We start from the raw sequence: 27,196 nt of genomic DNA, 5'->3' as shown, positions 1-27,196 counted from the left end.
ATGACCAGTGTCTCTTCTCTTATCAGGGTGCTGTTACCTAAAGTACAATTGTTAAAAGAGGATGAGGCCAGGGAAGAAATCCAAAGAAATCACTCTTCCTGGTAATTTTATGCTCTGTAGCAACCAGCAATAAGAGTGTGAGCTAACATACCCATAAACATAGTGCATGGTATCACAGTGTGACTTTCTAAAGCTTGTTAAGGGTGATCTTCAGATTTTTATGGTATTTCATGAAACTAACTCAGATAATGTAAGTTGTAGTCTTTTGTATCAATTTCTAGTTTTGTTATTGCATGACCTTTGCTAAGATTGAAAATTAGGGCTTTGGGCACACTTTTTAACTACTGCTGTACTGTCTCAATAACCACTCTTAATTTCCTTCCTGCAGCCGAGCAAAAGATGTAACAATGCCAGCAAAGCTTCCAGTGAATTTTTTCTCCACAAGATCTCCAGTCATTGATCTTTTTCGGGGACAGTTAGACTATGCAGATCACCTTCGCCAGGATTCAGAAATTGTGCTGTATTTCTTCTATGCGCCGTGGTGTGGCCAGTCCATTGCAGCAAGAGAAGAAATAGAACATGTGGCCAGCAGATTGTCAGACCAGGTAATTCCAGAGAAGATACAGATCTTAAACATGGCCTGACAGCTTTTTAGTCTCCAAGCCGATGCTAATTTCTGTCATCCCATGGGAACCAGTAGGACTTGAATGCTCACGTTTTAGGGTAACTCAGCCAGTTGTCTTGATTTTAATTTAACATTTAGTGTTAGATTAAATGGAGAAAATCTGGGATTCCTGCTCAGTTGTCTGTTATTTCTGTCCGTACACGGGGAGCTCTCCAGGTTTCTTCTTGTAAAGTGTTCTCAGATATACTCACCTGCCTTCAAACAGGAATTACAGGAAGCTTGCTTCCAGTTCCAGGATCCTTGGAGACACTGGTAATCATATAAGATTGCAGCTGTAGCACTGCTTTCTTAGAGTTGGTTACCTGTGAACACTTCACAGGTACAGCTGTCCTAAACCTCCACTTGTTGAACTCCACTCTGCAGAAAAAGTAATTAACATGGATTCTGACTAAGTTAACAAATTTGAAGGATTTAGATTAAGAAGCTTAAAAACAAGAAAGAAAAGTGACTGAAAGGATTGCTGTTGCAAAATGACAAAAAAAAAATTAAAAATAATAATTATTTAAAAAGAAGTGATAGAATTAAGAGGAGCAGATATGGAATACTGAGTTGAAAATGCACTGAAAATAGCAGATGGAATGGAATGGAAAAAATATGTGTTAGATAAAGAAGGTTACTCTTGTTAGCTGTGAATTTTTACCTGCTTTGCAGGTGCTCTTTGTGGCTGTAAATTGCTGGTGGAACCAGGGGAAATGCAGGAAGCAGAAGCATTTCTTTTATTTTCCTGTGATACATTTATACCATCGGAGGTAAGATTTCATACCTACAGTCTGGATTTTTTTATTGTTGTTTTGGGAACATAGATACTGTATAAAATATCCCGTTTTGAAAATGTTATATTTATGGCTACAGCACATAGTTGTAGAGGAGGAGATTCTGGGTGAAGCTCATCCTGTATGCTGCTTAGATGTCAAGAAGGGCTGTAAATGTCAGTTAAATGACATGCTGCACAGTTCTTCGTCCTTAAGGAAATTTTCTTTTGCCTGTGCATCTCCTGGAAGTTCTGCCTCCAATGAAAAGTAAAGAATTCAGATTTATATATTAATTTCAGTTGTCTGCTTGCTCTGTAGATGGATTATATCAACTGGTCTGAATTTGTGACAGCAATGAAGTATGTATTTAAGGGCTGTTGAAGTTAGTGGAATTTAAGTGCATACTGAAGTGACACTATGTACTGAAGACTTTATTCTAAATTGGAACTTTACACTCACATTTTTATGCTCCAGATGTTAAGATATCATTGTATAAAATTTTATATAATCTCAGTTCTATTTTTTAGTATTTGTATGTGTTATCCTTTCTTCTTTTTTCTTCCTCTTTGTGTGGAGCAGAAGGTAAGGAAGTTTTCTAATGCTAGGTACAATAGAGCTGGATGGTGTGTAGTTTATCACTTGCATTTTACTTGTATACTCTAGTCTTGAACTGCAGCTCTCTCTCATTACAGAGGCTGATTTTGGTTTTTGGGGGGGGGATTTTATGTATTGAGGAGGAAAAATCCTGATCTTTGTCAACTGAACTTGGGATAGACACATATGGCACTGATGTAATTCAAACTGTAATAAAAAACCCCCAACAATCCCACTTGTATGTATATTAACTTAAATTTACTTCATCTTGAAATTAGAATGCAGCAGATGGGTACACTTAGGTATTGTTGGTAAGCCTAAATAGAGTGGCAACAAGATGAGAAGTACGTTCATACTAGCAGGTCACAAAAACCCCAAAGGGCAATGCACCCTTCATGCCTGAGATACTAAACCTCAAATGTTGTGTACTGGGCATGTGACATGTTGAAGCAGTGTGTGTTGCTGTTAAGGCAAAGGCTTGTAATAAACCAGTGTAGGATGTAGAATAGTCTGGTGGGCTCTAGAAAACCATTTCAAAGCATCTGAATATAAGTATCTCAGTGAGTGTCTGTATGTATAAACTATATAAAAAAATGCCTCACGTTAAATTCTTCAGTGGGAATGGACTAATTACTCATGCTTTTTGTGTTTGAATTCATTTTGGACCGTGATGCTTTGTCCAACCTAATAATAATAAATCAGATGCAGGATTTCAAGGGGATGAAGGAGCTCTGGAAATCGTAGCCACGAGGCCCAGCCCACCTTGTGTTTTAGGACTACCTGCTGTGGTGTGAGCTGTTTTATCAGATGGCTGGGGGAGAAACTGTAGACTCGCTGAGTCTGTTGTCCCTGCTTTACTGAGTGCTACTTGTAGAAGCCTATGTAAAAATATTGCACCTTTTCAGATTCATACTGTTTGAACTTTCTAAAGATTGAGAAAAGGCTAGTGAAAATAGTGACAGCTTGAGATCTGTATTTTTAAATAACACATATTTACTTCGGACAAAGCAGAAAGATATGTATGTGATCATATCATTCATACCTGCATTTTACCAGCTTCTTTAACAGGACTCAGAGGTGGTCTCCATCCCTTTGTCCCCACCAACACACTGCACCTGCTCATAGACCCTGCATTAGAGTCACTGCAATTTCTGTGCTGTACTTCAAGTCTGGTAACACAACTCCTATCAGTTACAGAAGCCACTGGTAATTAAGGCAGAGAGCAATTCCCTAGAGGCTGAGCATGCTGTCTGTGTAACTCCTATCTCTGCCACCCCAAGGAGGGACTCTCTCTATTGTTAATTTAAGTCTTAATGTTTTATTATTTTTTTTGGTACTAGTTTTGGACCAATTGAATACAAAGGCCCTATGAGTGCTGTTTATATTGAAAAGTTTGTTCGACGGGTGATGACACCACTACTCTACATCTCGTCTCGATCAAAATTACTAGATTTCCTCTCAAATTATGAGGTACTTGTCTCTCTTCTCTAGCTTTACCACTGTGGTTCAGAAAGAGTTTGACTTGTTTCACGATTAAATTTGATCTGCTCCAAAATACTAGTTTATTTCCAGGATCCTGAAATCAGTGCCCTGTAAATTTGTTTAAATCATAAAAATATGATATGAGAAATTCATAATGTTGGTTCCCTGTATAGTGACTCTTATGATTTAGTGATGCTCTTAATTTACAGTACTTTAGTATGTAGAGACAACAAGCAAAGTTGTTACCTCACCAAAAGGTTACATATGAACAAGAAAGAAGGGAGAAAGTTTTTTGCACAAGTCTTGCACTCTAAGTTGGGAAAGCATTTGAGAAATACATATTTGTTGCTTTAATTTTTAAAGGAATATTAAACCTTTCTAATAAGTCTGTTAAGTAAAAACAAATGTGAAATCAGTTGAAATAATGGCTCTTAACCGCTTTGTATGATGTAACTTCATGATTTTAATCCACTGGTACATTGTGTTTTATTAACTTTTGTTCAGTTGTGTTCAGAGGTGTCAAGATTGGTAGCAACAGTAGTGGATTAATAACTTCCAATTAGACAAAATGCACTTACAACAGGAAGGACCATTTATAATCCCTTTATAACTGTTTGTTTCTGTAGTGCACAATGGAGAAGTACCATAATCTTCCTAAACGCCAAGCTATTAGAGCAGAATGGAAAACCTGGTTGACAAATTGATGTTGTAGTAGTGGCCAGAACATTTGAGGGGCTTGCAGTCTCTGAGTGAAGCAGAGTTCCTCTTTGAATTAGCACATGTTCTACCGACTGGTTCTGCTGCAGGATGGAGCAGGACCTGTGCTGTTAAATGAAAGCTGCCGCAGTGTAAGGGGATGCACGTTGGTAGTTACCATGGGTCAGTGCTGTGCTGTTCACACTTGAGTTGATCCCTCAGGAGCTATTCATGGGTTTAGTTTTCCAGTGGTTTAAGCGGGCGCTGAGTCAGGAGTAGCGAGTTGTGTGTCTTTGTCTGATGCTGATACTTTCTGTGATCATAAGCAATTGTCCTTTCACTGTGTCAGTTTTGCCGTTCTAAAACTCTGTTGTTTTTTTACCTCCTATAGAGATTTGAAAACAGGCATGCTTGGGTTTTGGTCTGTGTTACATGAATTACTTCTTGGTAGTCTGCATAGTGTCATTAATCTTAACTTTGCTTTACAGTAGGAGGTGCACTTCCACTGGAAAAAGATAAAAGAAAATTTATGGGGGAACCAGAAAATATTTCAACTACTGCTTAGTAACTGAACAGATATTTTTATTTCTATGTTCAAGCTTCCCTCCTTCCCATGCTTCAGAATCTGTGGCTTCAGATGCCCAGTCTCTGTTCATGTTCAGTATTTGTTGGTTATTTTTTCTGAAATGGACCAAGAATAGAATCTGATCTGTCATGCTGCCCCACAGTCATTTAAGGCTGAGGTTATTTCCCAGACCATGGCACTAAGTGCTCAGTGTCTTGCCTCTGTAAAGTTAAGCAAGGGAAAGAAGGGGATAGAAAAATAACAGCCAGCTCATGCAGTAAGATCTGTTCATGGAACAGGGCACAAGCTAGTGCAAGTGCAGGTGACTGCAATAGGAAAACCAAATGCTGAGTGATCAGCAGCTGGGATACAGAAAAGGCCTAAGAAATAGAGAATCGTATATGAAGATGGATGGAGAAGGAAACATAGGCACAAAGAAAAAGTTAGTTTTAAACCAGAAATAAACATGTTTCATCATTTTAAACAGTTGGAAATGTGAACATTTTCTGATGTTTTCCATGCAGGTTGAGGCACTTCATACTTTTTGTAGAAGATACAATCCAGGACGTGACTCCTGTCTTTTAAGAAGGTAGAAAGTTTGAGGAGTAGAGTAGGTTACAGGAAGAGCATATATGGCACAAACTAATCGCTGTTTTGGTTGCCTTGGCTAGTGTCTTCCTTTGATTTTTGATATTTTAGCAGAAGGGAGAGGAGAGAAGACCATAAAGGATAGATCATTGGGCATTTTGACCACTGTCTGATGCTTGATCAGATTTTTGTGACTTCTTCATTGAAAAGCTAATTAATTTGAAGCTCAGAATATTTTCTGAAAATTTTTTCATCATCAGAATCTAATTTTCAGTCCTGTGTTGTGCTAAGGAATGGGTTCTGCAAACTTATGTTAGGGGTATTTACTTTTGACTTGAAAATTTCAGTTGAAAAGAACCTCTACAGGATGGCACTGTGTATAATCTAGAATATGCAATAGGTTGGTAATTTATTAGATGACTGATTCATTTGCAGGGCATAATGTTGAGCTGAAGTTCTGCTCAACATGTGTCTTCACACTTAAAAGAGCTACTGCACACTTCTTTTCAAAGACATTTTGTTGTTGCCTATGAGTTTACTGATAGCCAGGACTTCAGGCCTGTAGATGTCCATCTCACCTGTGAAGCTTTTGGTGCTTTATTCTTGTGTTCGAATTCCAGTACCCAGCTTTGACAGAAAAAGCATCTAGCAAAGAAAACCAGAAGCTTTACCCACACTCAGTTGAATATCAAAACCCATTAAACATGTTAGCATGTAAAGGTACCAAGAGAGGCATTTTTTTCGAAGTTGAACCACACCAAGAGGTACTGAAACGTAGAATTATTTCATCTTGTATTCAAATGTTAGTTAGCGGTTTTTTTATTTCTAAGAAATACCGATGAGCAGAATCCAGCTAATTGTAAGAGCAAGTGGTGCTACGGTGTTAAGTCCTTTCCTCAACCAAATCATGAATATCGTGAGATGCTGCATTGCTCTCACAAGAGGGCGCTCAAACCCTGTGAAAATTTCAGTTGTAGACTCAAACGTTAAGATTCTGCATTTTCTGATACCATTTAAGGTGGGTTTTTGTGATTGTGGAATGATACTAGTGCAAAACTATTTAGTTCTTTGAGCACAAGAAAAAAAAATCCTATTTTGGAGAGCAGTTAAAATCATGGAATGTATAGGAAGATCTAAGCTACATTAGGAGAAGGGTACAGAGTTCCTACCGTGACTCCAGGTACCTGTAAGTATCTATAATCAGACTTCTTTTGTTTTCTTAAGTGCAGAGATAAAACAGTTTCATTTTAATCCAAACTGGCATGTCTCATTCCTCATCTGACTCACCCTGCTGTTAAAAATGGCCTCATCCTTTTGAGACACAGAGGAAAACATGCAGCTTCTGTAGTTAGACAAAAAGCTTCATTCACTTATGAAAATCAAATGTGCCCAGGGAGCTCGTAACTTTCTGGCTTTAGGAGAGGTGGGGGAGGAGTTGGTCTCTAGGAGGTAGCTGGCAGGGTGTCTTAACATGGTGTCAGCTTTCTTCTTTGCTCTGTTTGTGTAGAAATGCTTCTTAAACATTAACCAGCTGTATAGGGTCTGACCCAGCAGTGGATTTGACTTAATAGCTTGCTCTTGTGTGGGGTACTGTGGTGCCTATGTTAAATGATGATGTGTGAATTTGCTTTCAGTTCTGGATACACGATGTTTTTAACGTTGTTAGAAAATGAACAGGCTTTTACTTGTAAATTTAATATCAGTCAACAGGTTTTTTTCTTTGCATTTCTACAGTGTAGAATTAATGGTATCCCATAATTGGTTCTTCTGTTCCTCGGAGATAATACATTTCTTTCCTCTTGCTGTCATCTTTCCTGTGTTCACAGATAAAATGAGGCAAAAAAATGTCTGCCTGCACAAATCTTGAGATTCTGAAAAAAAAAATCATCTCCCTTACTTCTATACAATGTAAAAATAAATAAATACAAATCAAGATAGAAATAACTTACTTGAGTAGTAAAAGCAGTTATCTGATTGTAAAAGGTAATCAGTAGCTGTGGATTTTTTTCTGTTCTCTTTCCCATTGCTTTGCATTTATTGGCCTTTAAATTTCAGAGCTCTTCCATCACACAGTCATTTAATACTGTCTTTCTGCAACTCTTCTGAGTCAGCTGTAGTTCTGATGATTCCCAATAACCTTTGCAAATTTTGTTCCTTACCGTCCTCTCCCTTTTCTAAAGCATTTCTAGAAATGTTGACCTGTATGAGCATCAGTACACATCCTGACTGGCTGGCTTTGACTTTGGAAAAACAGTGACTTCTATGTTCATGCTTGCTCATTCTTTCAAAGAATGGCAGTAGACTTGAGGCACGGTTCAATAATGAAACCATGCTGGCTGTTCTCCAATAATAATTACTCACCTGAAGATCTCTGTTAAATATTGAAGTTTCTATGAACTTGCTGTTCTATAATTGTTGATATTCTTGTCAAGTCTGTTATTTAATTGGCATCATACATCACTTCCCATTCCTCTGGTGTAGAGACTAAGCAAGAAATAGGCTACATTACAATTAATGATTTTGTATTTCCATATATGAGTTTCATTAGGAGGTAGTACTAAGGACTCTTCACTACTGACATCTTCAGATTTGTTCTAAAACCTTTTCTACAGACGCTGGGTTTGAGACAGTTGCTGAAAACTGTTCTGTGGAACGAAAAGCTCCAGTAAGCTCCACTATAGCAATGCCAACACTCTCAATGCGGTGTCTTTATCCCTACGTCACATTCCAATATTCTATCCTCCATCTTTATATAGCAGCAAGTCATATCCTATTCAACTGATTATTCCTAACTGCCTGCCTGAAGGTAGTTAACCATAACTCCACAGAAGTCATTGCCTGGAAGCAGCTGATCATCAATGACAGCTTGTGTGTAGGTGCCTGCATAAACTGTATGCAGGTAGCTGATTCTACACCGGTTTTGGCTGTTCTTCCATGAGAGGAAGTGGGAGTTGCTGCCATCAAGCTCCTCTTAGCATACTTGTATTCAGAACTGGGAACCTCTTACTTACATTATCTCTTCTGCAAGACTTGAACCTCGCTTGCATGGAGGAAGATTCCTTGTTAGTTGCTAGCACCTTCAAGTGTTCAGTTTGTTAAAATGAACAAAGCAGTTGGTGTTGGCAAGTGAATCTCTTCATTCTGACAAAAGAACAGGAAAATGTGCCTGGTACTTGAAAAGAAATACAGGATGTTAGACACTCTACTCGTATTTGTAATTGCAGCCTGTAACAGGGAGGAAATTTTAACTATTCTGGGATGATCGTTAAAAGAACATTAATTAACCAGATCACTGATTAGAGCATCAGTATATATTCTTCAACTACAATTTTTTCTTGTTGAAAAGACACTTTCCAAAAATATCTCATCGAAACATCGTATTCTTCACAATGGGGAAGTCTTAAGCTGTTATTAGTGTACAACAGAACTGGCAGCCAGAACATCACTTTTAGAATAACTTTATAAACGTTTCTAGATCTGACTTTTGGCTTCTTGTCACATTATACTTTCACTTTTGACACTTGCTTCATTGACTTTTTGGTGCCATAAGTTCACTTGGTACAGTAATGGTATTCAAAAATGGTCCTAGGAAATGGGAAACTAAAGATTTGGTCATCTTATCTGTCCCCTTGTTTTGCTTCACTTGAATGCTTTAAAAAATTTTTATAATGGATTGTTTCTTTTTACTGTCCTAATTGCTACTAGGAGAAAAAGGTGAACACTAATTACTAACTTGTTTATTGTTTAGAAAAGAATGAGTGCTATTATTTTGCTGTTGTTTTTCACTGCTATTTTGTTTATATTTTTATTTCCTTCTTAGTAACTGTTACTGCAGAAATTTAACTAATTTCTTGTCTAACATTTGATTATTGATAATTTTCTTGGGGTACCTCATAAGGAATCTTTATGAACAAGGGTCTTGTGTTTAGCATTCATTCATGAAACGTAATTCCTGCCTAAAAACAGCAGGTGATTATTTGGAATGGGCAATGTTGTTATTGGTGAATATCCTGAGATTGCTAATTCATACTGAATTAGCACAATTCTGTGGCTGGTATGAATAACTGAATTAATATCACTGATGGTAGTAACAGGTAAAATATATGTTCATGTTTTAAAAATAAATTTAAAATGTTGAGTAAAAGTCAACAAAATAAAGCAGCATCTGAAATACCAAATCAAATTACTTCTGTGAGAATATATTTGCCACACAAATGAGTGACTGGTGAGTCTGGAATGTTTTGTTCCACAGCAATCCCTAAAGTGCTCTTGCTTTGTATATCACATGCTCTTTCTGTATGCACTGGTGGAACTGGGAAACAACACAACCAAATTCCATCACGTACTCTGTCCTTAAATTTTATTAAGCCAATTTGAGTGATGCATTAAAAAACATAATTAATAATATTTTTTTATGGATTATATCTTGCAAAATTTAAAACCAAAACTTAATTGAAATTTTGGAACAGGAGAAGTCTAAATTAGACTATGCACCTTTCCATTCCAAATCAGCTTCTCCCAGATTCTCTTCCTGAATTTAATGTGAAGCGATTCAGGCTTCATACCTGGCTAAGTCAATAGGCCTATTTAGGGATATGTCTTTAAATTCTGAATTGTCTGTTTGGCAATTTGAAGAACTTTATGGATATGCAGCTGGGATCTGGAGCTCTTTCATTATTTTTGTGCAGCTGATGTCTCACTGACTCTTGCAGGATATATTGCAAGAATTTACAATGACTGATAGTTTAAGGATGAGATGATAAGTTGTCTTAGCAGTTCAAGTATTCACTCACAAAATGTGCAAATTCATATGTAGTTGCTAATTTTGTGCAACATGGCAAAGTGTTTTTAAGTTGTTTATACTCTGAAAAATCACATTTGATATTCTAATTCTAAAAGAAGTCTTTATGATGCTTATAGTTCTTATCTTGATAGAATTGAATCATAAAATAGTTGCAAAGCAAATATTGTTTTTAGTGAGCTTTAATAGCTAACATGGGAAATATGCAGTTTGAAACTTATGCATCTATAGTCATAAAAACTGTGTCTCATATATAGCTCTAAATGACAACTTTAGAACTAATTACCATTCAGTCTTTTAATACTAAAATTTTTCTTGCAGCATAAAGTGACTGTTCTTCAGTAAACATTGCTGTCTTTTTAAAATCCGTTGTATTTTACTGTAGGAAAATAATTGCTGTGCCCCATATATTTATACTTGAAAATAGCTTAACTAATTCTAATTTTTACTATTTCAGCCTGGAGTTCTAGGATATTTTGAGTTCAATGCTTCACCTCAACCGCCTGGTTATTTAACATTCTTCACGTCAGCATTACATTCATTAAAGAAAGGTAAAAGCTTCATTTTCATAATTTAGAGCATCTGTGAATGAGTTATGTATATGGGCTTCAGTGGTTTGCAACATTTTGTAGCTTGGGAATTAATCCCCTTCAAGTGTTTCTTGATGTTGATCTAATTATGAGACTTTTATTACAGTGCAGGGATTGCTTACATCAAAGTCTTTACTATGTGATCAGTCATCATGGAATAAGGTCTATGACAGGTTGCTATTCAAAGACACGTGAAGATACAGTTTCCTCCAAAACCTAAATGTGTAGCTGCAACCCATATAGAGCCATAAGCAGGCTAGCACTTACTTAAATTGTATCCAAGAATGTTTGTCTTGTGCAACATCTCAAATGTCAGGTTTAGAGGCATTAGGATGAACTTGACTTTGTCAGTACTTAGTAACTGAATTCAACAAAGTTCTTTCCTGGATGGAGTTCCAGAGCTGGTGTAGGGTAGCATGATGAGAAGGGATTTCTGCCCCTGTTATTTTGCATTAATAATCTAAAATACAAGAACTCTTGTGTTTGAATATGCAAACTTTATGATTAATAACTTTCTGGGGTTCTTTCTTAAACTTAAGACTAGCACATTTTATGGATATTTCTTCCCATCAGCAAAGGAAGGAAATTGATACCATTATTTTGATTTTTTACAGTGCCACTGACTTGGTGTATGATACAGAGCTTGTTCTCCTATGTTTTGTTCTTTAATTTTGGCATTTAGATGTTAGGATAGTTCTTTGCAACATAAAGATGAGGAGCATTCTATTCTTGTGTGTAAATATTTATAAATTTAGAAATACTCTAATACATATTTAAATAATATATATTTACTGTAAATGTACGTAATCTAAACAGTTAATGTTCATACCTCTTCCTTATATGTCTATCTTACCTTGACTTTTGAGATGCTGTAACATGTAGCAAGGTGGTAGCAGATTCTGTATTTAAAAAGCATATCAAGAAATGGACAGTTCAGGTTAGCATTCTCTATACCTTGAGTGCAGAAGAAGAATACATTTGTTCTTGCCAGCTCTCGTCATCTTCTACCTCACTTCACCACCACTATTGGCAGTTGCTGTTCAGTAAGATTGCTGTGCTTTTACACAGCAAACTGCTGTGTTTTAGTTTGAAGGTGTTCTTCTAAGGCTTTCAGGAGAGAAGTTTGGCGTGTATAATTGTATTTAAAAACTGAAAATTTGCCCTTCCAGACTACCTTGGAACAATACGCTTTGGAGTGATCACGGATAAACGTGTCGCAGAGGAGATCTCCTTGGTGCGTTCAGGCAGTGTGTATTTGCACAGACATGTCAACACATCTCTTGTGAGTAGTGTATTTATATTGTAGTGACTCTGAGACAGTACATGGAGATTGAAGCTCTGTCGTAGTAGACCAGGAATAAGTGATACGGGATGTTTAAGAATGATATTTTTGTAAAGTAATACACATTTTCATTCTACCAGTCAGCAGCTGTTCTGAACAGTAGCTAAGACCCAAGCTGATCTTGTCTATCAGAACAAAACCCAAACAACCCAAGCACCTCAGAAATGACTACACAAAGACTTTTTCCTAAAGTTTCTACCTCTTTCAATGGGTCAGAATTAGAAGGCTGCTTGAATGAGGATATGGACAAAGATCTTGTGGAGAGACAGTAGGAATAGTGAAAACTTGCATTTCCATTTAAAGGAGTGAATTACCCTGATCAGAAGAATCATGCAAATTAATTTAATTGAAAATTTATAGTATCTCCTTAATCCATGTGCCTTGGTTTTGGAAGACAAAGACTGAAAATACTAACTTTCATATTTGCTATTTGGCATAGAGACCTTATCTATCCACACTGCTACCATGAGTGGAAACTGTGAAGATAAGTATTGTAACCTGTATTTTATTCACTTGAGACTAAGGAAAATGTGGCTTTTTCACGTTCAATTACTGGTAAATACCAGTAATTGAATAAAAACTACTTTTGTCTGTGCAAATGATGGAAGATAAACTTGCCTTAATTTATTAAAATGACCGTAGAAGCTGTGAGCGCTTTTTATTATGCGTTTCTTTTCCCTTCATTCAGTAATAAGAAATACCAGTTTTAAACACAGTCTTGATGTTGAGGTCTTAAAACACTAATTTAAAATGAGTGAATATGGTGAATGAGTAATGGGCAAAAGTGTTCTAATATGCTGTAAATCAAGATATGTGACGATACCAGCTTAGAAACTTAGCTCTTTCACTTACAAAGAAAATCTATAGTAGTAAGAAAAGATTATACGTATGTAGTAAAAGAAAGAGGGGCTTCTCTGGTAGAATACTTTTTGCCTGAAAGATTGTGTGTGTTATTGTGATCTGGTGAGCAGTTGGAAAGATTTCCCAAGAGGAAAGGGTATATGAAATGCTGAAGGTCACTGAATAGTTGTTATTAAATTTAGAAAGAGAGTTTTAGGCATTACAGTACAAAGCATGTCATATTTGAGAACTGCATTCATTACTAAACCAAGTGAGGACAAATAATTTTTTCCCCCCCCTTTAAGATCTATCCAAATGACATCATGAACTATACTGCTGAAAACATTTGCAAGTGGGCTCTAGAAAATCGAGAGATGCTCATACGCTGGCTGAGACCACATGGTGGAAAAAGCCTTCTTCTAAACAATGAGCTGAAGAAAGGACCAGCACTTCTCATATTTATACCTTACAATCCCTTATCAGAAATTCATCCTCTTTTAGATGAAGTAAGTAAAAGAATTATTTTTTTACTTCATAAATACTAGAACTTGAGAATTGTAGTCAGGGTTCCGAGCTTAATCGTGACATGCCTTATTTTATTTCACTGTTCCAAGTATTCAGTTTTGTTTAAAGCCATATTGTCGCAACTCCCTTATGCTGGTTTGTATCCCACACAACATGCCTGTGTGTCATGTCAACAATTGTTTAGAACAAGCACCTGACTCTTTTCCTTGACTTCCTTGTGGTGAGTCCCGTGTGAGAAATGCAGATTGTGATGAGTCTTGTGTTCCAGCTGACACAGCTCACACCAATGAGTGAGAACATATTAAATATTGCAGGACTTGTGTTTTGTCCACCCCATTCTATTTCTCCTCTCCTTCTGTCTTTCCAGAGTTGGTTACATACGTAAGAACCGACCTTGTATTAAACCAGACAGTGTTGTTTGAAATACAGCCTAAGTGAAAAACTACTCAGAACTAATCTGATTTTTATATAATGTGCGTTCCTTAGTTGCCTTCCAATTTTCTCTTTCTCTGCCATTATTTCCATTTCTGAACTGCCTAGGACAGGAGTTTGTGTAGTTATGCAATAAATGAGATAGGGAAACTAGCTTGACTGAATTTATTTTTTTTTTTCCCATTGTCCCATTTAGTATGTCACACAGCTGCACAACACAGTGGTGATCACAGAGCACTAAGGACAGTGTAGAACAAGGAACAAGCATCTGTGGAAGATGAAAAGCAGGGCTAAGTTTTGGTGGGAATGCTGACATGTACATGGCATCTATATCCCGGAATGTGTGGTTTCCACAATGAGGCCTAATTAATATTGCCATGTCTGAAGCAATGAGGAAATAAATTATGATACGATACTTAGCCAAACTAGAAACATACACAATAAAAGCTAGAGTGCTAGAAGATAGAGTTGAGGAAATCTTCGCAGAAAGACAGGAAAAAAACTGTGATTACTCTTGTACTAACCTGTCTTATTTTTGGCAGATTTAATTCAGTGATGCTTGCACTGTAGTAACAGGTACCACTTACTTAGATCAAATCAGTGCAACATAAGATGTTCCATTTCAGATTTCATTCTGCTAAATAACAGTATTTATATCAAAAATGTAAAATGAGATACAAAATATTTCGGTTGATCTTGTATAGCTTCAGTTTGATACAGAGATGTTATGCAACTTGTTTACCATAGGAAGAGATGCTTATTGCAGCTGTCCTGCGGGTTTCATCAAGCAATGAAACCACTTCACTGTAAGGCAGTCACAAAGAACGAGGCTGTCAAGTTTAATGCCCTCAGGGCAAACATTTATCTTTTTCTGATAATAGCTCACTGAAATGAGATTTATTGCAAATCTGGTTTTCTGTTCATAATTTCTTTCCTGTTTCTCTATGTAGGTAGTTAAAATCTTCAGGCTAGATTATAGTATAAGGGGCCAAGTTTCTTTCAGGTCTTTAATTGAGCCTTTTCAGGATGAAAACATCCAACAATGAATTCTTGAAGGCTGTAACAAACTGTGGGTATAGACCACATCTTAATACTGATGGTCCTGTGACGCAGCACCTCTCCTAAATGTGACGCTTCAGCATCCCTTTGATAATTATAATGATTCCTATCAAAGTGTTCTTGTGTAAGCAACGTGGCTATGTTCTGCATTTTGATTATGTTTAATGTGATAGATGAGGATGAAAGGAAATTTCCTCTTTCATTTTCCTTTCTTGTGTGTTCTGTTATTTATCTCCTAGAAAGAGAATTACTTCTGTGGTTCATACACATGCCTCTTTCCCTGCTTGTTTCTCCTTGGTTATGAAAAAAAAAAATGGTGATGCAGCACAGGAATGTTTGCACTGAGAGGCAGGCTTGCCTTTTTTTTTTTCTTTTTCTATTTTTTTTCTTTTGCCTTTTTTTTCTTTGTTCTTTTTTTCTTTTTTCTTTCTTCTCCCAGTAAGTCACGCATTACTATATGCAGAGTACACCTGCAGTTTTACAAATATATGCCCATGGCTGGGAGAATGCTAACATTGCTTCAACACTGTTAGTGATTTTTACAACATTTGTGCACCACCTGTAACAGGAAAAGTATCTATTCCCTTTTCATATGGAAATGCTTTTATTTATTTTCTCCTTGTATTAGAAAATAAGGGAGATTCAGGAACCTGTACTGATTAATGCTTCATGTAGTGGGATTTAACCTTAAAATGTAGCGTTATTGCACTGTGATAAATGTGATGCAGAGAGGACCTTGAGATCAGTGTCGTGGGCTAAAAAAAATTTGGCTTTTTGTTGTTCTGTATATTTAATTCTTACATGTCAAAATATCTGAAAATTTAACTTTGTTATCAAGTCAGAGCCTCCTGTAAGAAAAAATGAGAAGAGCAGTCAACTCCATGTTTCTGAAATTCCATCTGCAATTGCATATATGTCATTAAACCTGCAACTGCATTTGAGTGAACTACGTACAGTTAATCTTTTTTTTTTTTTTTTTTTTTTCCCCTGTAGATTACCAAAGTGGCCTTGGAATACCACAACTGTAATAAAAGCCAGGCAGCTGAGCCAGATCTTCAACACTTAGGAGACACTGATTCACCAGCTTTTGATTCCTCTGTACCAGACGCACATATGAAATTATCAGAAACATTTTCTATAACCAAGTACCCATGCTGTAACACAGTGGTGCTTCCGCAGTGGCATTCAATATCTAGAACTCACAATGTCTGTGAGCTTTGCATTAACCAGACACTTGGTGTCAAACCAAATAAAGTCCATGTGCCACACTGTAACTTTTTAGAGATAGAAGCAGCTTTGGACTCTTTCTACCTCCAGGAACATACCTTTTTTCAAGTTATATCAAATACCATAGAATGCAGCAATTTCTTAAGTTTCTATAGTCCCTTTAGCTATTACACTGCATGTTGCAGGACAGTAAACAGGCATTTTTTAAGTTTCATCAGTTCTGAGAAGACCATCTTTCAGACCCCCAAAGTAGCATTTTCTTCCCATGGGAAGAAAGGTAACACCCAACATTCTATTCCTCACATTGAGGATAGGAATTGTTTTATTCCTGACCTTCATATTACTGGCACTAACATTACTGGTCTGAGCTGCAGGACCAACAAAACCTTGAATCTTTATCTACTGGATTCAAATCTATTTTGGATATATGCAGAGAGACTAGGAGCATCAAGATCTACTCATCTTAAGGAATTTGCTGCCATTGTTGACCTGAAAGAAGAAGTGCACTATGTCCTGGATCAAAATCGGTCACTTGTTGGACCTACCCTGGGTATGGTATCCACTATGCAACTGTTTGAAATAAGAAAATTAAGTTGACAAGTAAGCTTATGAATGGAAAACTTAGTGCCATTTTGAAAAGTGAGACTATAGCCAACATTGTGAATTGTAATTTATTCTATTTTAATTTTAGTAGTTAACTAAGCAGTGTAATTGTGTTCTAGATAATGTAAGAACTCAATTACATATACCAAAAATAATTTGCTTTAAAAGAAGTGAACCTCAAAATTTTTGACTGCCTGATGCATTGAAGGAATTGCTAAAATCTAAAATAATTTGCTTGTGGAAAAAAAAAAATTACTATGCATTTAACACATTTGATATTACAGAAGACATTAGTATATTAATGGTGGTGGGGGTGTTTGCTCAGCTGTTCTGTGTGCTAAAGTATCCCAGAAATTCGTGAGATACTGCCCACTTATCAGCAGAGATTAGCACTTCCCTTTATTCTCTGAAACCAACTTTAAAATTTTTTATTTTTTTTTTTAAAAAACATGTGTTTCAAGGTAGAGCTCTGAAGTGGTCTTGGCCAAATCTGTCAATACTCTATTTTCTGGCTGAATTGGAGGAGGGGGAAAAAAAAAAAAACCAAAAAAAAACAAAAAAACCAACCAACACAGAGATAGCAGTTCTGATTTATTTGGAAGTTATTCAGTAAGACGCAACATGCCTAGCCACACGCTCTCATGACAACCTATTTGATGATGTGCAAAACTGAGTCCACCTACAGAAAATTCAGGGTTTTTAATGTTAGCAACGTAAATAAACATGGAAGTAAATTCAGGTGAACTTAGTATTAAAATAAATTGTTCAAGGTGTATCAATATAGCGTTAATTACATTTCTATTTTGCCATAAATCTGTAAGTACAGAAGTATGCACAACACAGAACAAATAGCCATGTTCTTATTAAGGATCCCATCCAGCCCTGTATCTTGTTTCCATCCCAAACCCCAGAAAAACACTCTGGAAAAACAAACAAAAACTCCAGTGACCATGAAAGGATCCTTAGGAAAAATTAAGACCAGACGACATAAAAATTTCCTTCCCCTTTCTACTCCCAGTACTTTCTGTTTCAAACTTTACAGGTCACAGGATTTCCTGAGCATGATGACGGTTTCTCTGCTGAGCAACACTCAGTATGTCTCTATTCCACGTCATTTGAACTTCCGGAAAATTTTTGCTTCTACATTTTTTTGTCAAGGAGTCACTCTGATTTTTTTCTTTGGTTTTCTGTGGGGTTTTTAAAATTTTATCTTACTTCCTTAAGCCTCTTTAACTTTTGATATTTTAAAATAACAAAACAGATCTGTGTTTAATACCTGTAACAGATTTCAGTTTTTACAGGTGGTTTCTAAAAATTCAGGAGTGTGTCTCTTAATTAGCCCCCTCCTTTCAGTTATTACTTAATCAGGCATAGATATTCCCAATGTAGAGATCTAGAAAGAAAACACTGGTTTGGTCTGGTGTGAGAATTGGATGAAATGCTGAATAGTCAATAAAAATTCCAATGTACTGCTTTTGCTTTTCAGAGATAAACTTGATCTGGTATTTTGTATGAATGTACAAGAGTGCCAGTTTTACTTGGGCCTAGATTTTAGACTGGAAATACCAGCACAATATGTTTCTATTTGATCAAATAATTATTTTTAGTGTGTTTGATGTTATATCTTTTGTCTTGATTATAGAATACTGTTATTTTCTAATGCATACAGTAATATTTCTCTACCTAAATTGAAGAGAAGGATGCTGTCAGTATCTTTCAGCAATTCGGAGAACATGGTCCAGGCTCAGAGTAGTGTAGCTGAAAGTAATTGAGGGCTTTGGAGCTCGTTTTTATGTTTTTACCACTGGCCACCTACTTGTTAAATATCTTAAATCTAAGGAGAAAGTCGAGAGAAGAGGAAGGTAGTCACTGATATGGCGGCAATAGCACAGTCTTTAAAGGTCTAAAGCAAAAGGAGAATTACAGAGAAAGTAATAAAAAAATTAAAGAATGAATGTAAATAAATGTGAAATTAAGTGGACCCTTCAAAATAAGGGCCAAATACTTCAGTGCTATGTAGAAAGTGAAAAATGGTGAGAGGATACTAATTATGATCTACCAGGAGTATGATTAGATTAGGAGGGTAGAGAAGTTATTATAGTACGTTGAATAGGAGTAGAAGCAAGATTAGAGAGTAGTGTGGCCAAGTGAAGGCTTTAATGAGCAAAACAAAAAACCAGTGGAATTTTATCTTGTTTTCACATCAGTGGTGGTTACTCAAGAGTTGATACTAAGCTGTCAAAAATTAATGACACAAAACCAGGTTTGCATTTGTATTTTCTATTGTAAGTTCTTCTGAATTCCAAGGTAAAAACTGCCAAAATCACATTATTTGTGAAACTGAAATAACTTTGTTATGTATCAATTTCATTACAGAGAACTTCATAAAAAATTTCAGTATTCTCTACAGTCCCTTGAAAAGGCATCTTGTTGATGACCCTTCAGTCCATTTTCATGAACAGCGTGTAATCACTGAAGTGACTACTAATACGTTTCACGATACTGTGTTTTTGAGTGAAAAGGTACACCTCATTACTGAAAAGGTTTCTTGCAAATCATTGCTCAAACTTTTAAGGAGGGGGTCTCATTCTTTTTTTACTTTGATGTACTTTGCTTATTTGTGTGATAAAAAATGCTATTTTTTTTAACACTTCAAAAGTCGTGGGGTTTTTTTAAAATGGCAATTTGGAATAGTGTGATCTGAAAAGATCTTTTTCTGGGGTCAAAATAGTCAGAAAGTCAGTGCAACTGATGCCCTGACAGGTTTTTGCCACAGTTCAGGGTTTGCTGGGTTTTTAAGGGGTTTTTTTGTCTGAGTTTTTTTCTGGGGGGTGGGGGTGTGTATGTTTTTTCCTGTGTACTTGAAAGATAGATTCTAATTTAAAAAAAAAAAAAAAAGTGTCCGTGACTTGATTTCTCCCTTTTCCTTTCTTCCACTGTAGCAGGAGCACATGCTAAATACATAGGGTTTGAGGTAACACTGAAGAATATTCTGATTTCTGTGTTTCATACCTCAAAGGACATAAATATACCACATCATTTTTTCTATATATTACATTTTTGAAAGAGCTTACTTTAAAAAAAAGTTTTAAAATGTTGCAATGTAGATGTAATGGAAAACAAATTAATAAAAGGTTTTAAACACAAGGCATTATTTGAAACCACACAGCAAAAACCCCAAAACTCTCACAGGTTGGCATGAAATTGCTTTACATAATATGTCATCCTGAAAAGAAGTTATACTACTTTGATTTCTTGAGGATGTGATAGTAAGGATCAATATCCATTGTCTTTCAGGCCTGCAGTGAATGTATGCATTTCCAGTATTTGGTTTCCAGCAGCCCTAACTCCTGCTTTGCCAGTTAGAGGCAAAGCTCTAGACATCACCTCTTCCCCCCACCCCCCAAAGTATGCAGTCTCTGTGAGATACATAGGAATTTGAGAATGCAAAAGAATCTTGGGAAGTGTAGTAAAATTTGGTGCATTTTTACTTAAAGGGAATGATCCTAAACTAAATAATCGAAATAATCATCTTCATTTTGTCATCTTATGGGAGAATTCCCCAGGAGGCTTTGTGTGTTAACTCAGTAGACAGAGGGCATCGGTAAATAGATTATAATAAAGTTTATCAACATTTGGATATAGTTTCTTTTCACATTTTAAGGGTTCCAAGTTTTAGATGTTGTGAAGACTAGTTCTCCTTTACTACAGATTAACTACAATAGATAATCAAACTCTTCTCCATTTCACTTTCCAGAATGTCTTGCTGCTCTATTACGCACAGTGGTGTGGATTCTGTGCTTCTCTTAATCACATCTTTATTCAACTTGCTCGTCTTTTGCCTCCAGATAATTTCACTGTGGCAAGGTAAAAAAGAGTCTAATTTAATCTCTCTAGAATTATGTAAATTCATTGAGGTCATCAGCCTAGAAAATAATTACATTTTTTCTCTCTACAGTCTTGCAGTAGTAGATGTGAATGTCATCTGCTTCATTTCTCTTTGAATGGATTATTTTGTTTTCCTCTATAAATTTGGTGGTTTTCAATATCACTGCAGTAGTTGCACAGTTTAATGAAAATGATTTTTTTTATATAGTGCAATTAACCTTCAAGCTTTCAGGAGGTGAATCAATAAAAGAGCATCAGAAAATAATCTTTATCCCTTGGATAATTTCTGGCAAATAATTATATCCTGCAGTACTGTATTTGAGGAATTGTTTGGGATAGGCAAAATACGTATTGTTGTGGGTTAACCCTGGTGGGCAGCTAAGCACCACACAGCTCCTCACTCACTACCCCCCTCCCTCCCCAGAGGGACGGGGGAAGAGGAGAGGAAGAATAAACCCAAGAATACATGGAGGTCAAGATGAAACAAACCAAAATTGTTTAATAATTGAAGTGGAAGTGGAAGGAAAGAGAAGAAAGCAAAACAAGTGATGCAAAGGCAATAATCCTTCAGCACCTCTTGTGGGTAGACTGATGCCCAGATGGTTCCCAAGTAAAAGATGGCTAACCCCCCTAAAACCCCCTCTTTTCCCTTTTATTGCCGAGCATGATGTTATATGGTGTGGAATAGCTCTTTGGTCATCTGCCTGGTTGCGTCTGCACTCCCCAGCGTGGGGGAAGAGTGAGGATCAGAGCAGGCCTTGGTGCTGTGGAAGTCCTGTGCAGCAATAACCAAAGCATTCCTAGGTTATCAACACTATTTTCATCACAAATATAAAACAGCACCATACATACTACTGTGAAGAACATTAACTCCATCCCAGCCAAAACCAGTTTACAGACATATATATCCATGTGTATAATATATATAAAAATATTTATATTACACATATATAAAATAAATATTTTATACATTTATATATGTATATATAAAATATATATATTTTATACATATATATGGTTTTGTGTGGCATTTCCAGGGTTTTTAATGTTTCAATGCAAACCAAGCATTCTTGTTCAATACAGCATTACTTATAATTTCTGCTCTGATTGCAGCCTTGTTTCATTCTGATTGAACTTACCCCAGGAGGCAGCATGAGATGTGTAGGGAAAAAAAAAAAAAATCAGTTAAAAATCTAGAGTTAGCACCTGTTTAGAATTGCAGCTTTATCTCCACAGTTGTAATGCTACTCTCAAATCTACATCCAGTCTCTTTCCTGACCTTGAAGTTCTCTCATTTACTCCATTACATTTATTTTCCAGTATTACTGATGTGATGTTTTTTCTATAATAAAATTGTTGTAATTAATAAGAATTTTATTTGTAATTGAAGAAAACCTAAAAATGCAAAGAAAAACACAACGAGCAACTGAACAAGTGTTTCATTCACAAAATCTTTTATTCCTTTCTACCTAGAGCTTTAGAAAAAGTTGTGCCTTTAAGAATATGCTTGTTCTTGGAAGAAGCAAAGTAATTTACTGCTGAAACTACTTGAGGGGAAAATATTTGTAGAATTGTACTTAAGGAACAAACTAATTAGTAGAAAAAAGTCTCATATTGAAACTGTTAGGCAGGTCTGTTTGCTTCAGAGAAGGAAGGTGGTACATAATGAGTGACTGTGCAATTTAATTGCTGAGTGAGAGCAGCTGAAATACTGTACCTATTTTTCTAGGAAAAAACCAGATATTTGTTAAACTGAGATTCATTCTCTTGAATATTAGTAATTAATTCTGCTGACTCATATGCACAACATATTTTTGACATAAGACATTTAGATTTACTTTCATGGATACTTGCATTTTCTAATTCCCAATCCTTAAAATGGCCTTTTACAAGAAAATACAGATTGTTCATCCATCTGTTCTCTTCATCAGTGTGTCTTCTCTTAACAGAATTGATACCACTCAAAATGACCTTCCATGGGAATTTATGACAGACCGTCTCCCCACCATTTTATTTTTTCCTCATCAGAGGTAATGTAGTTCTTTTCCCTGTGATTTTTTAACTTTCATTTTACTAAGTTATAATAATCATCTGGTTCCATGTCTTAGTAGAGAAAAAAAACAAACAGTGATTAATTTCCATATATGCATTATTACTTTATGCATATTCTAATTTTAAAAACAACCACCACCAACAAAAAAAAAAACAACAGACATGGATAGCTGACGGTGTCCAGACAGTGTTCTCTCCAAAGGTCATTATTTGTTTTTAAGTCTTTATTTATGAACAGCAGCATTACTAACCTTATTCTTCAGTTAATTTTCCTTATTATTTGGTTGTATTTAAAATTATTATTTTGGCATGATCCAAATAAATTGAGTGACTACAGGAGAGGGGAAGGGGGAGAAATTATGTAGATCTAGTGATCTCAAAGAATATTATAATGGACTCTTGCAGTAAAATACAAGGATTTTTTGCTATGTTTTTAATGAAGAAAAATAAAAAATAAGCACAGATGGAGAGTAACTAATGCAGCCTAAGCTTAGTCTTATTTAAGAGGACAAAACCTAAATTCTGACATGACAGAGGGAGAGGAGATCGTTACGTGTTTTTAAGGTTAAAAATTTGTCTTAAAAAATATATATATGTAGGGAATCAGAGTACTTAAATGAGTATGCATCCTTTGGAAATATTACAGTAGTTCTAATCTGTGAATTTTTATTTCTCCCTCCCTCCTCTGTGGTAGAATGAGTGTAATGTAATCAGAGGGATTTCAGAGTGTTAATTGCTCAAACTGAAGTTCTTTCAGGTTGTGTTTCTTTCATTGTTCTGATGTTTGGCTTTTGGGGGGAATGTATACATGTTTAGCTGTACCTGTATTTTGGATATAGAATTCTTTGGCAATCTGCATAGACCATGGAAGTGTTCCATCAGCTAAGAACTAGTCTAACAGTGGCAGAGAGAATGACTTGAAATACTTTTGGCCTTTATAAGCTCTCTAAAGGAGATGCTAATATCTGAAGCAAAACCTCTGAATTTACATGGTATAGGAATAGCATTATATATATAGTTCATAGCTTGTCCTGATTTAAGGACCACAATTGGTAACCGAGTAACTCCCCTGTTCCAGATGCACAGTGTAAGCAATTCAGAAACAAGTCACACATGGGGACATAGGAGTTGTCCATGGTGTGTGTTGTACAGGAGCAGCAGTGGTAAACTTTGAGGCATTATACTTAAATCTGGCTTTCTTGCTGTGGAATAATTTTTGTTTGGGTTTATCCTGTGTACTTTTTCTGACTTGTGTAACTAACCCATATCTGAATGCATGCCTCATACCATTAATCTAGTTATGAATTTGACAACCAAAGGGCAGTAAGCTAAGCTTTTCTTCATCCTGATGGCTCTCTAATGAAAGAGAGAATATTCTCCTGACTGGCAAAGACTAAAGATGATCCAAAGTGATAAACTATTATCTATCTTCCCAGTTATATTTCAGGATGTTTAAGTCACTACTGCAATAGTGAGGAGGCAGCAAATTCACATGATACATGCCAAGTGAGAGGTTGAAGACATAACTGGTTCAGAAAAAGAAGGTTAGGAGTTAGTTCCTGTCTAGTCCTCAGAGGACAGTTTAGCTTCCTATGTTTTGTGATAGACATACACACATGGTCCAAAAGGGGCAATAATTTTAGCATTTGACACAGCTGGAGGTTGTGAGTGTCTTTTGGTGGTTAGTGTTCTTGAAGAAAGAGTTCAAGCTGCTTGAAGACCACTATCAGGTTAAGAGTAACAGTTTGTGCTGCTGCAGAAGGCAGTGGGCCTACCACTTCATATTCTGGGCAGAATATTCACAGCTATATAATGAACTTCAGAAAAAAACCCAAACTTGATCACCTCAGTGGCATAAAGACAAGTAAAAAGATTTGGATTTTTGACAGCAAAAAGGCCTTACTTCTGACTAAAGTGACTGTTGTTTAAAAGCAAACTGTACTTTTCTGCTTCTTGCAATACCCTTCTGATTTTGGAACACATTAAGCTACATCTTCCAGGATAACATCTAGGCTCAAAATAGTAATTTCTCAGATAGCTGTATACATCTGGACTTAACTTCTAACAGTGTATACAGAATTAGGAACACTTAAGTGCTCTCCTTCACGTTACTAACAAATGTTAGTATCAGTACACTGATACCTGCCCAACAGTGATGCTACCATATGTACTTTAAACTCATAATGAGGGTAAATTTTACTCTTAAAGTCTTTCCTGAAATTTGACAAATTTTGCTTCAGACAAATACCAATCCAGTGTAGAGATGCTTATAGCACCCAGACTGGAACAGAGGTAAAAGGGTTCATCATAAGGAAATACTGTGTGCTCTGTATTTATTACATGAGTTCAAGCTTCTCTTAGCTGCTATACTAACCATTCTAATAAAAAACAAGATCCCAAATTAGAGATGAACAGCAAATGCTTAGATAAAATTATCATTGCTTACCTATCTGCATGTTTTAATATTAACTTGTTATGTCTTTCTAGGAAAGAACAAAGTGTGAAGTTCCCTGAAGACATTTCGGTTAACCTTCCTAATCTCCTTAAATTTATTTTACATCACTCAAGACTGTCTTCATCAGAGCCCTGTACCAAAGAATGCCTACATAAAGAGACAGTTCTGCAGCAAGGACACATCTCCCACTTAGAGAGAGAAATTCAGAAGTTAAGATCAGAAATCAGTGCCCTCCATCAGGCCCATGACCAGCTTGAAGCACAGCTTTCTGAAGCTAGGAGAGAGGAACACAGGCTACAGCAGCAAAAGCACGCACTGGAAAAGCAGCACAAGACTCTGCAGCTCCACAGTGAACGGTTACAGGCCACATATGACCAGAAAAATCAAGAATTATTAGAAATGGCTGAAAAGCTTCAAGAGTTAGCAGATGCATCAGAAAACCTTCTCAAAGAAAATACTTTACTGAGAATCCTGGTGGCATCAAGGGAAGGAAGGCTGCAGAGCAAAGATGAAATTAAAGAATCCCTTCAGTCAGAGCAAACACTTTCTGAAGAGAATGATATATCAGTTTCAACAGCTACTGCCACGTTAGAGGAAAAAAGGATTGATAATATTGATACCATAGAGACAGAGCACAGTAGTGGAAACAGGACAGAATGATTGCTTACAAAGTCAAATGATGCAGTATTGGGTAGGTATTTATGCAAATTTTATTGAAATTCATTGTAAATAAGACTTCTTCCCCCACATGAGCTAGAAAAAGAAAAATCAAATGGAGTATTTTTGTATACTTGAACAACTTATTAGATACCCACATCTAAAGAGAAGAGGAGAATGGAAAACACTTTCTGCACTTTACTATTGCACTAACTTGCAAACACCTATCCATTTAAATTAAAGATGCTGATTTTTAGGGGCAGTGTGAAGCACCTCTAAGGACCAGTTATTTTTCACTGGCTTTCTCTTACAGCTGCTAGAAGAGAAATTAGACCTTTGATTTATACTTTTCCATAATATTGAAGTTTACCCTTCACACTGCATTCTTTGCTGCATTAAAATAGAGATACTTCATCTGTGTAATCAGTAAACTTGAATGGACAAAAGTCATCTTGCTACAACTATTCTGTTCTAGAACTTCAGCACTTTGTATCACTTTTGTATACCAGTTATCTGACTGTCTTGAAACCTGCAAGAGCCATGTGTGAACTGTTCTCTACTGAAAACTAAAAGTCTTACTGAATTAATCCTTTTTTCCTTGATTTGTAAAAGATTTAAAATACAGCAGTGTAAGCATATGGGTCTGGCTATACATGCAAGTCTCATGAGACTAGTATCTTAAAAAAAAAAAAAGCCAGGACAGGAACAGCCCTCTAATCAGCTGTATCCCATATTGTACTCAAGAGGCAACAGCAGGAGCTTTTTGCTACTGACAGTGTTAATTTTGCTTCAAATTATAGCCTTCAATTGAAAAAAGGAAATGTAGCACTAAAAATGCAAGTCAGCATCTTACTGTAGAAGAAAGGGACAAGACTTTTTTTCCTAGGCCATTATTGTCTGCCATACAGTCATAATTCTCGAGCAAGCTTGCTAGGCCTGCGTTACTTAGTTGTTCCATATGCACAGGTACAAGAAGCAAGTCTAATGCTTCCTGTAGAGCTGAAGAACTTGGACTTCATTATTTGTAATTTATCTAAGGGAACAGATTTACGTAACTTTTTTTCCTCCTAGGCAGTTTGTTTAAAAATTTCAATAGGCAAAGGAAGCTATGTACAAAGTCATAGAAAACAGGTCAGTGGCCTCAAAGCATGTGTGCCTACCCTAAGAGAATAGGTAAGCTGCCACTGGTGGCTCAGTGTTGTTCCTTCTCCTCCCCTTTCTGCCCCCTCACCTCCCCCAAGCCTTTGAGGCCCAAAACTCCCAATTTAACACATGGTTTTACAGTGTCTATAGCTGAACTGTAGCACAGAGCAGGAAATGGATGTCCTTATTTGGAAGCTACAAACCTTTACAAACTGACCAG

The 27,196-nt window shown here is 36.3% G+C and overlaps 1 protein-coding gene across 3 annotated transcripts; it reads left to right on the top strand.

The window, feature by feature from the left end:
- TXNDC11 (thioredoxin domain containing 11) lies at window positions 1-26,420 on the top strand. Of its 3 annotated transcripts, XM_026858845.1 has the most exons (13): window positions 30-101; window positions 389-605; window positions 1,337-1,434; window positions 2,017-2,019; window positions 3,372-3,501; window positions 10,621-10,714; window positions 11,923-12,035; window positions 13,241-13,441; window positions 15,945-16,728; window positions 19,158-19,303; window positions 20,539-20,648; window positions 22,619-22,699; window positions 25,209-26,420. In XM_026858845.1, the coding sequence occupies exons 2-13, from the start codon at window positions 408-410 to the stop codon at window positions 25,834-25,836; spliced, it is 2,586 nt and encodes an 861-aa protein (XP_026714646.1). In that variant the 5' UTR covers window positions 30-101; window positions 389-407; the 3' UTR covers window positions 25,837-26,420. The 3 variants fall into 3 exon arrangements, with proteins under 3 accessions (XP_026714645.1, XP_026714646.1, XP_026714648.1); XM_026858844.1 differs by lacking the exon at window positions 2,017-2,019 and having other exon boundaries at window positions 1-101; XM_026858847.1 differs by lacking the exons at window positions 30-101; window positions 2,017-2,019; window positions 3,372-3,501 and having other exon boundaries at window positions 499-605.
- Window positions 26,421-27,196: the final 776 nt, after the last annotated feature.

The sequence above is a fragment of the Athene cunicularia genome, assembly GCF_003259725.1.
Source record: "Athene cunicularia isolate RWA chromosome 14 unlocalized genomic scaffold, athCun1 chr14_part1, whole genome shotgun sequence".
Taxonomy (NCBI): Eukaryota; Metazoa; Chordata; class Aves; order Strigiformes; family Strigidae; genus Athene; species Athene cunicularia.
This window is presented reverse-complemented; position numbering and strand designations above follow the sequence as displayed.

Coding starts and splice junctions, on each gene's coding strand:
- TXNDC11 (XM_026858844.1), top strand. CDS start 1: ATGACCAGTGTCTCTTCTCTTATCAGGGTGCTGTTACCTAAAGTACAA. Junction 13,442..15,944: donor TTCATCCTCTTTTAGATGAA/GTAAGTAAAAGA, acceptor TTTCCCCTGTAG/ATTACCAAAGTGGCCTTGGA. Junction 16,729..19,157: donor ACTTGTTGGACCTACCCTGG/GTATGGTATCCA, acceptor ATTTCATTACAG/AGAACTTCATAAAAAATTTC.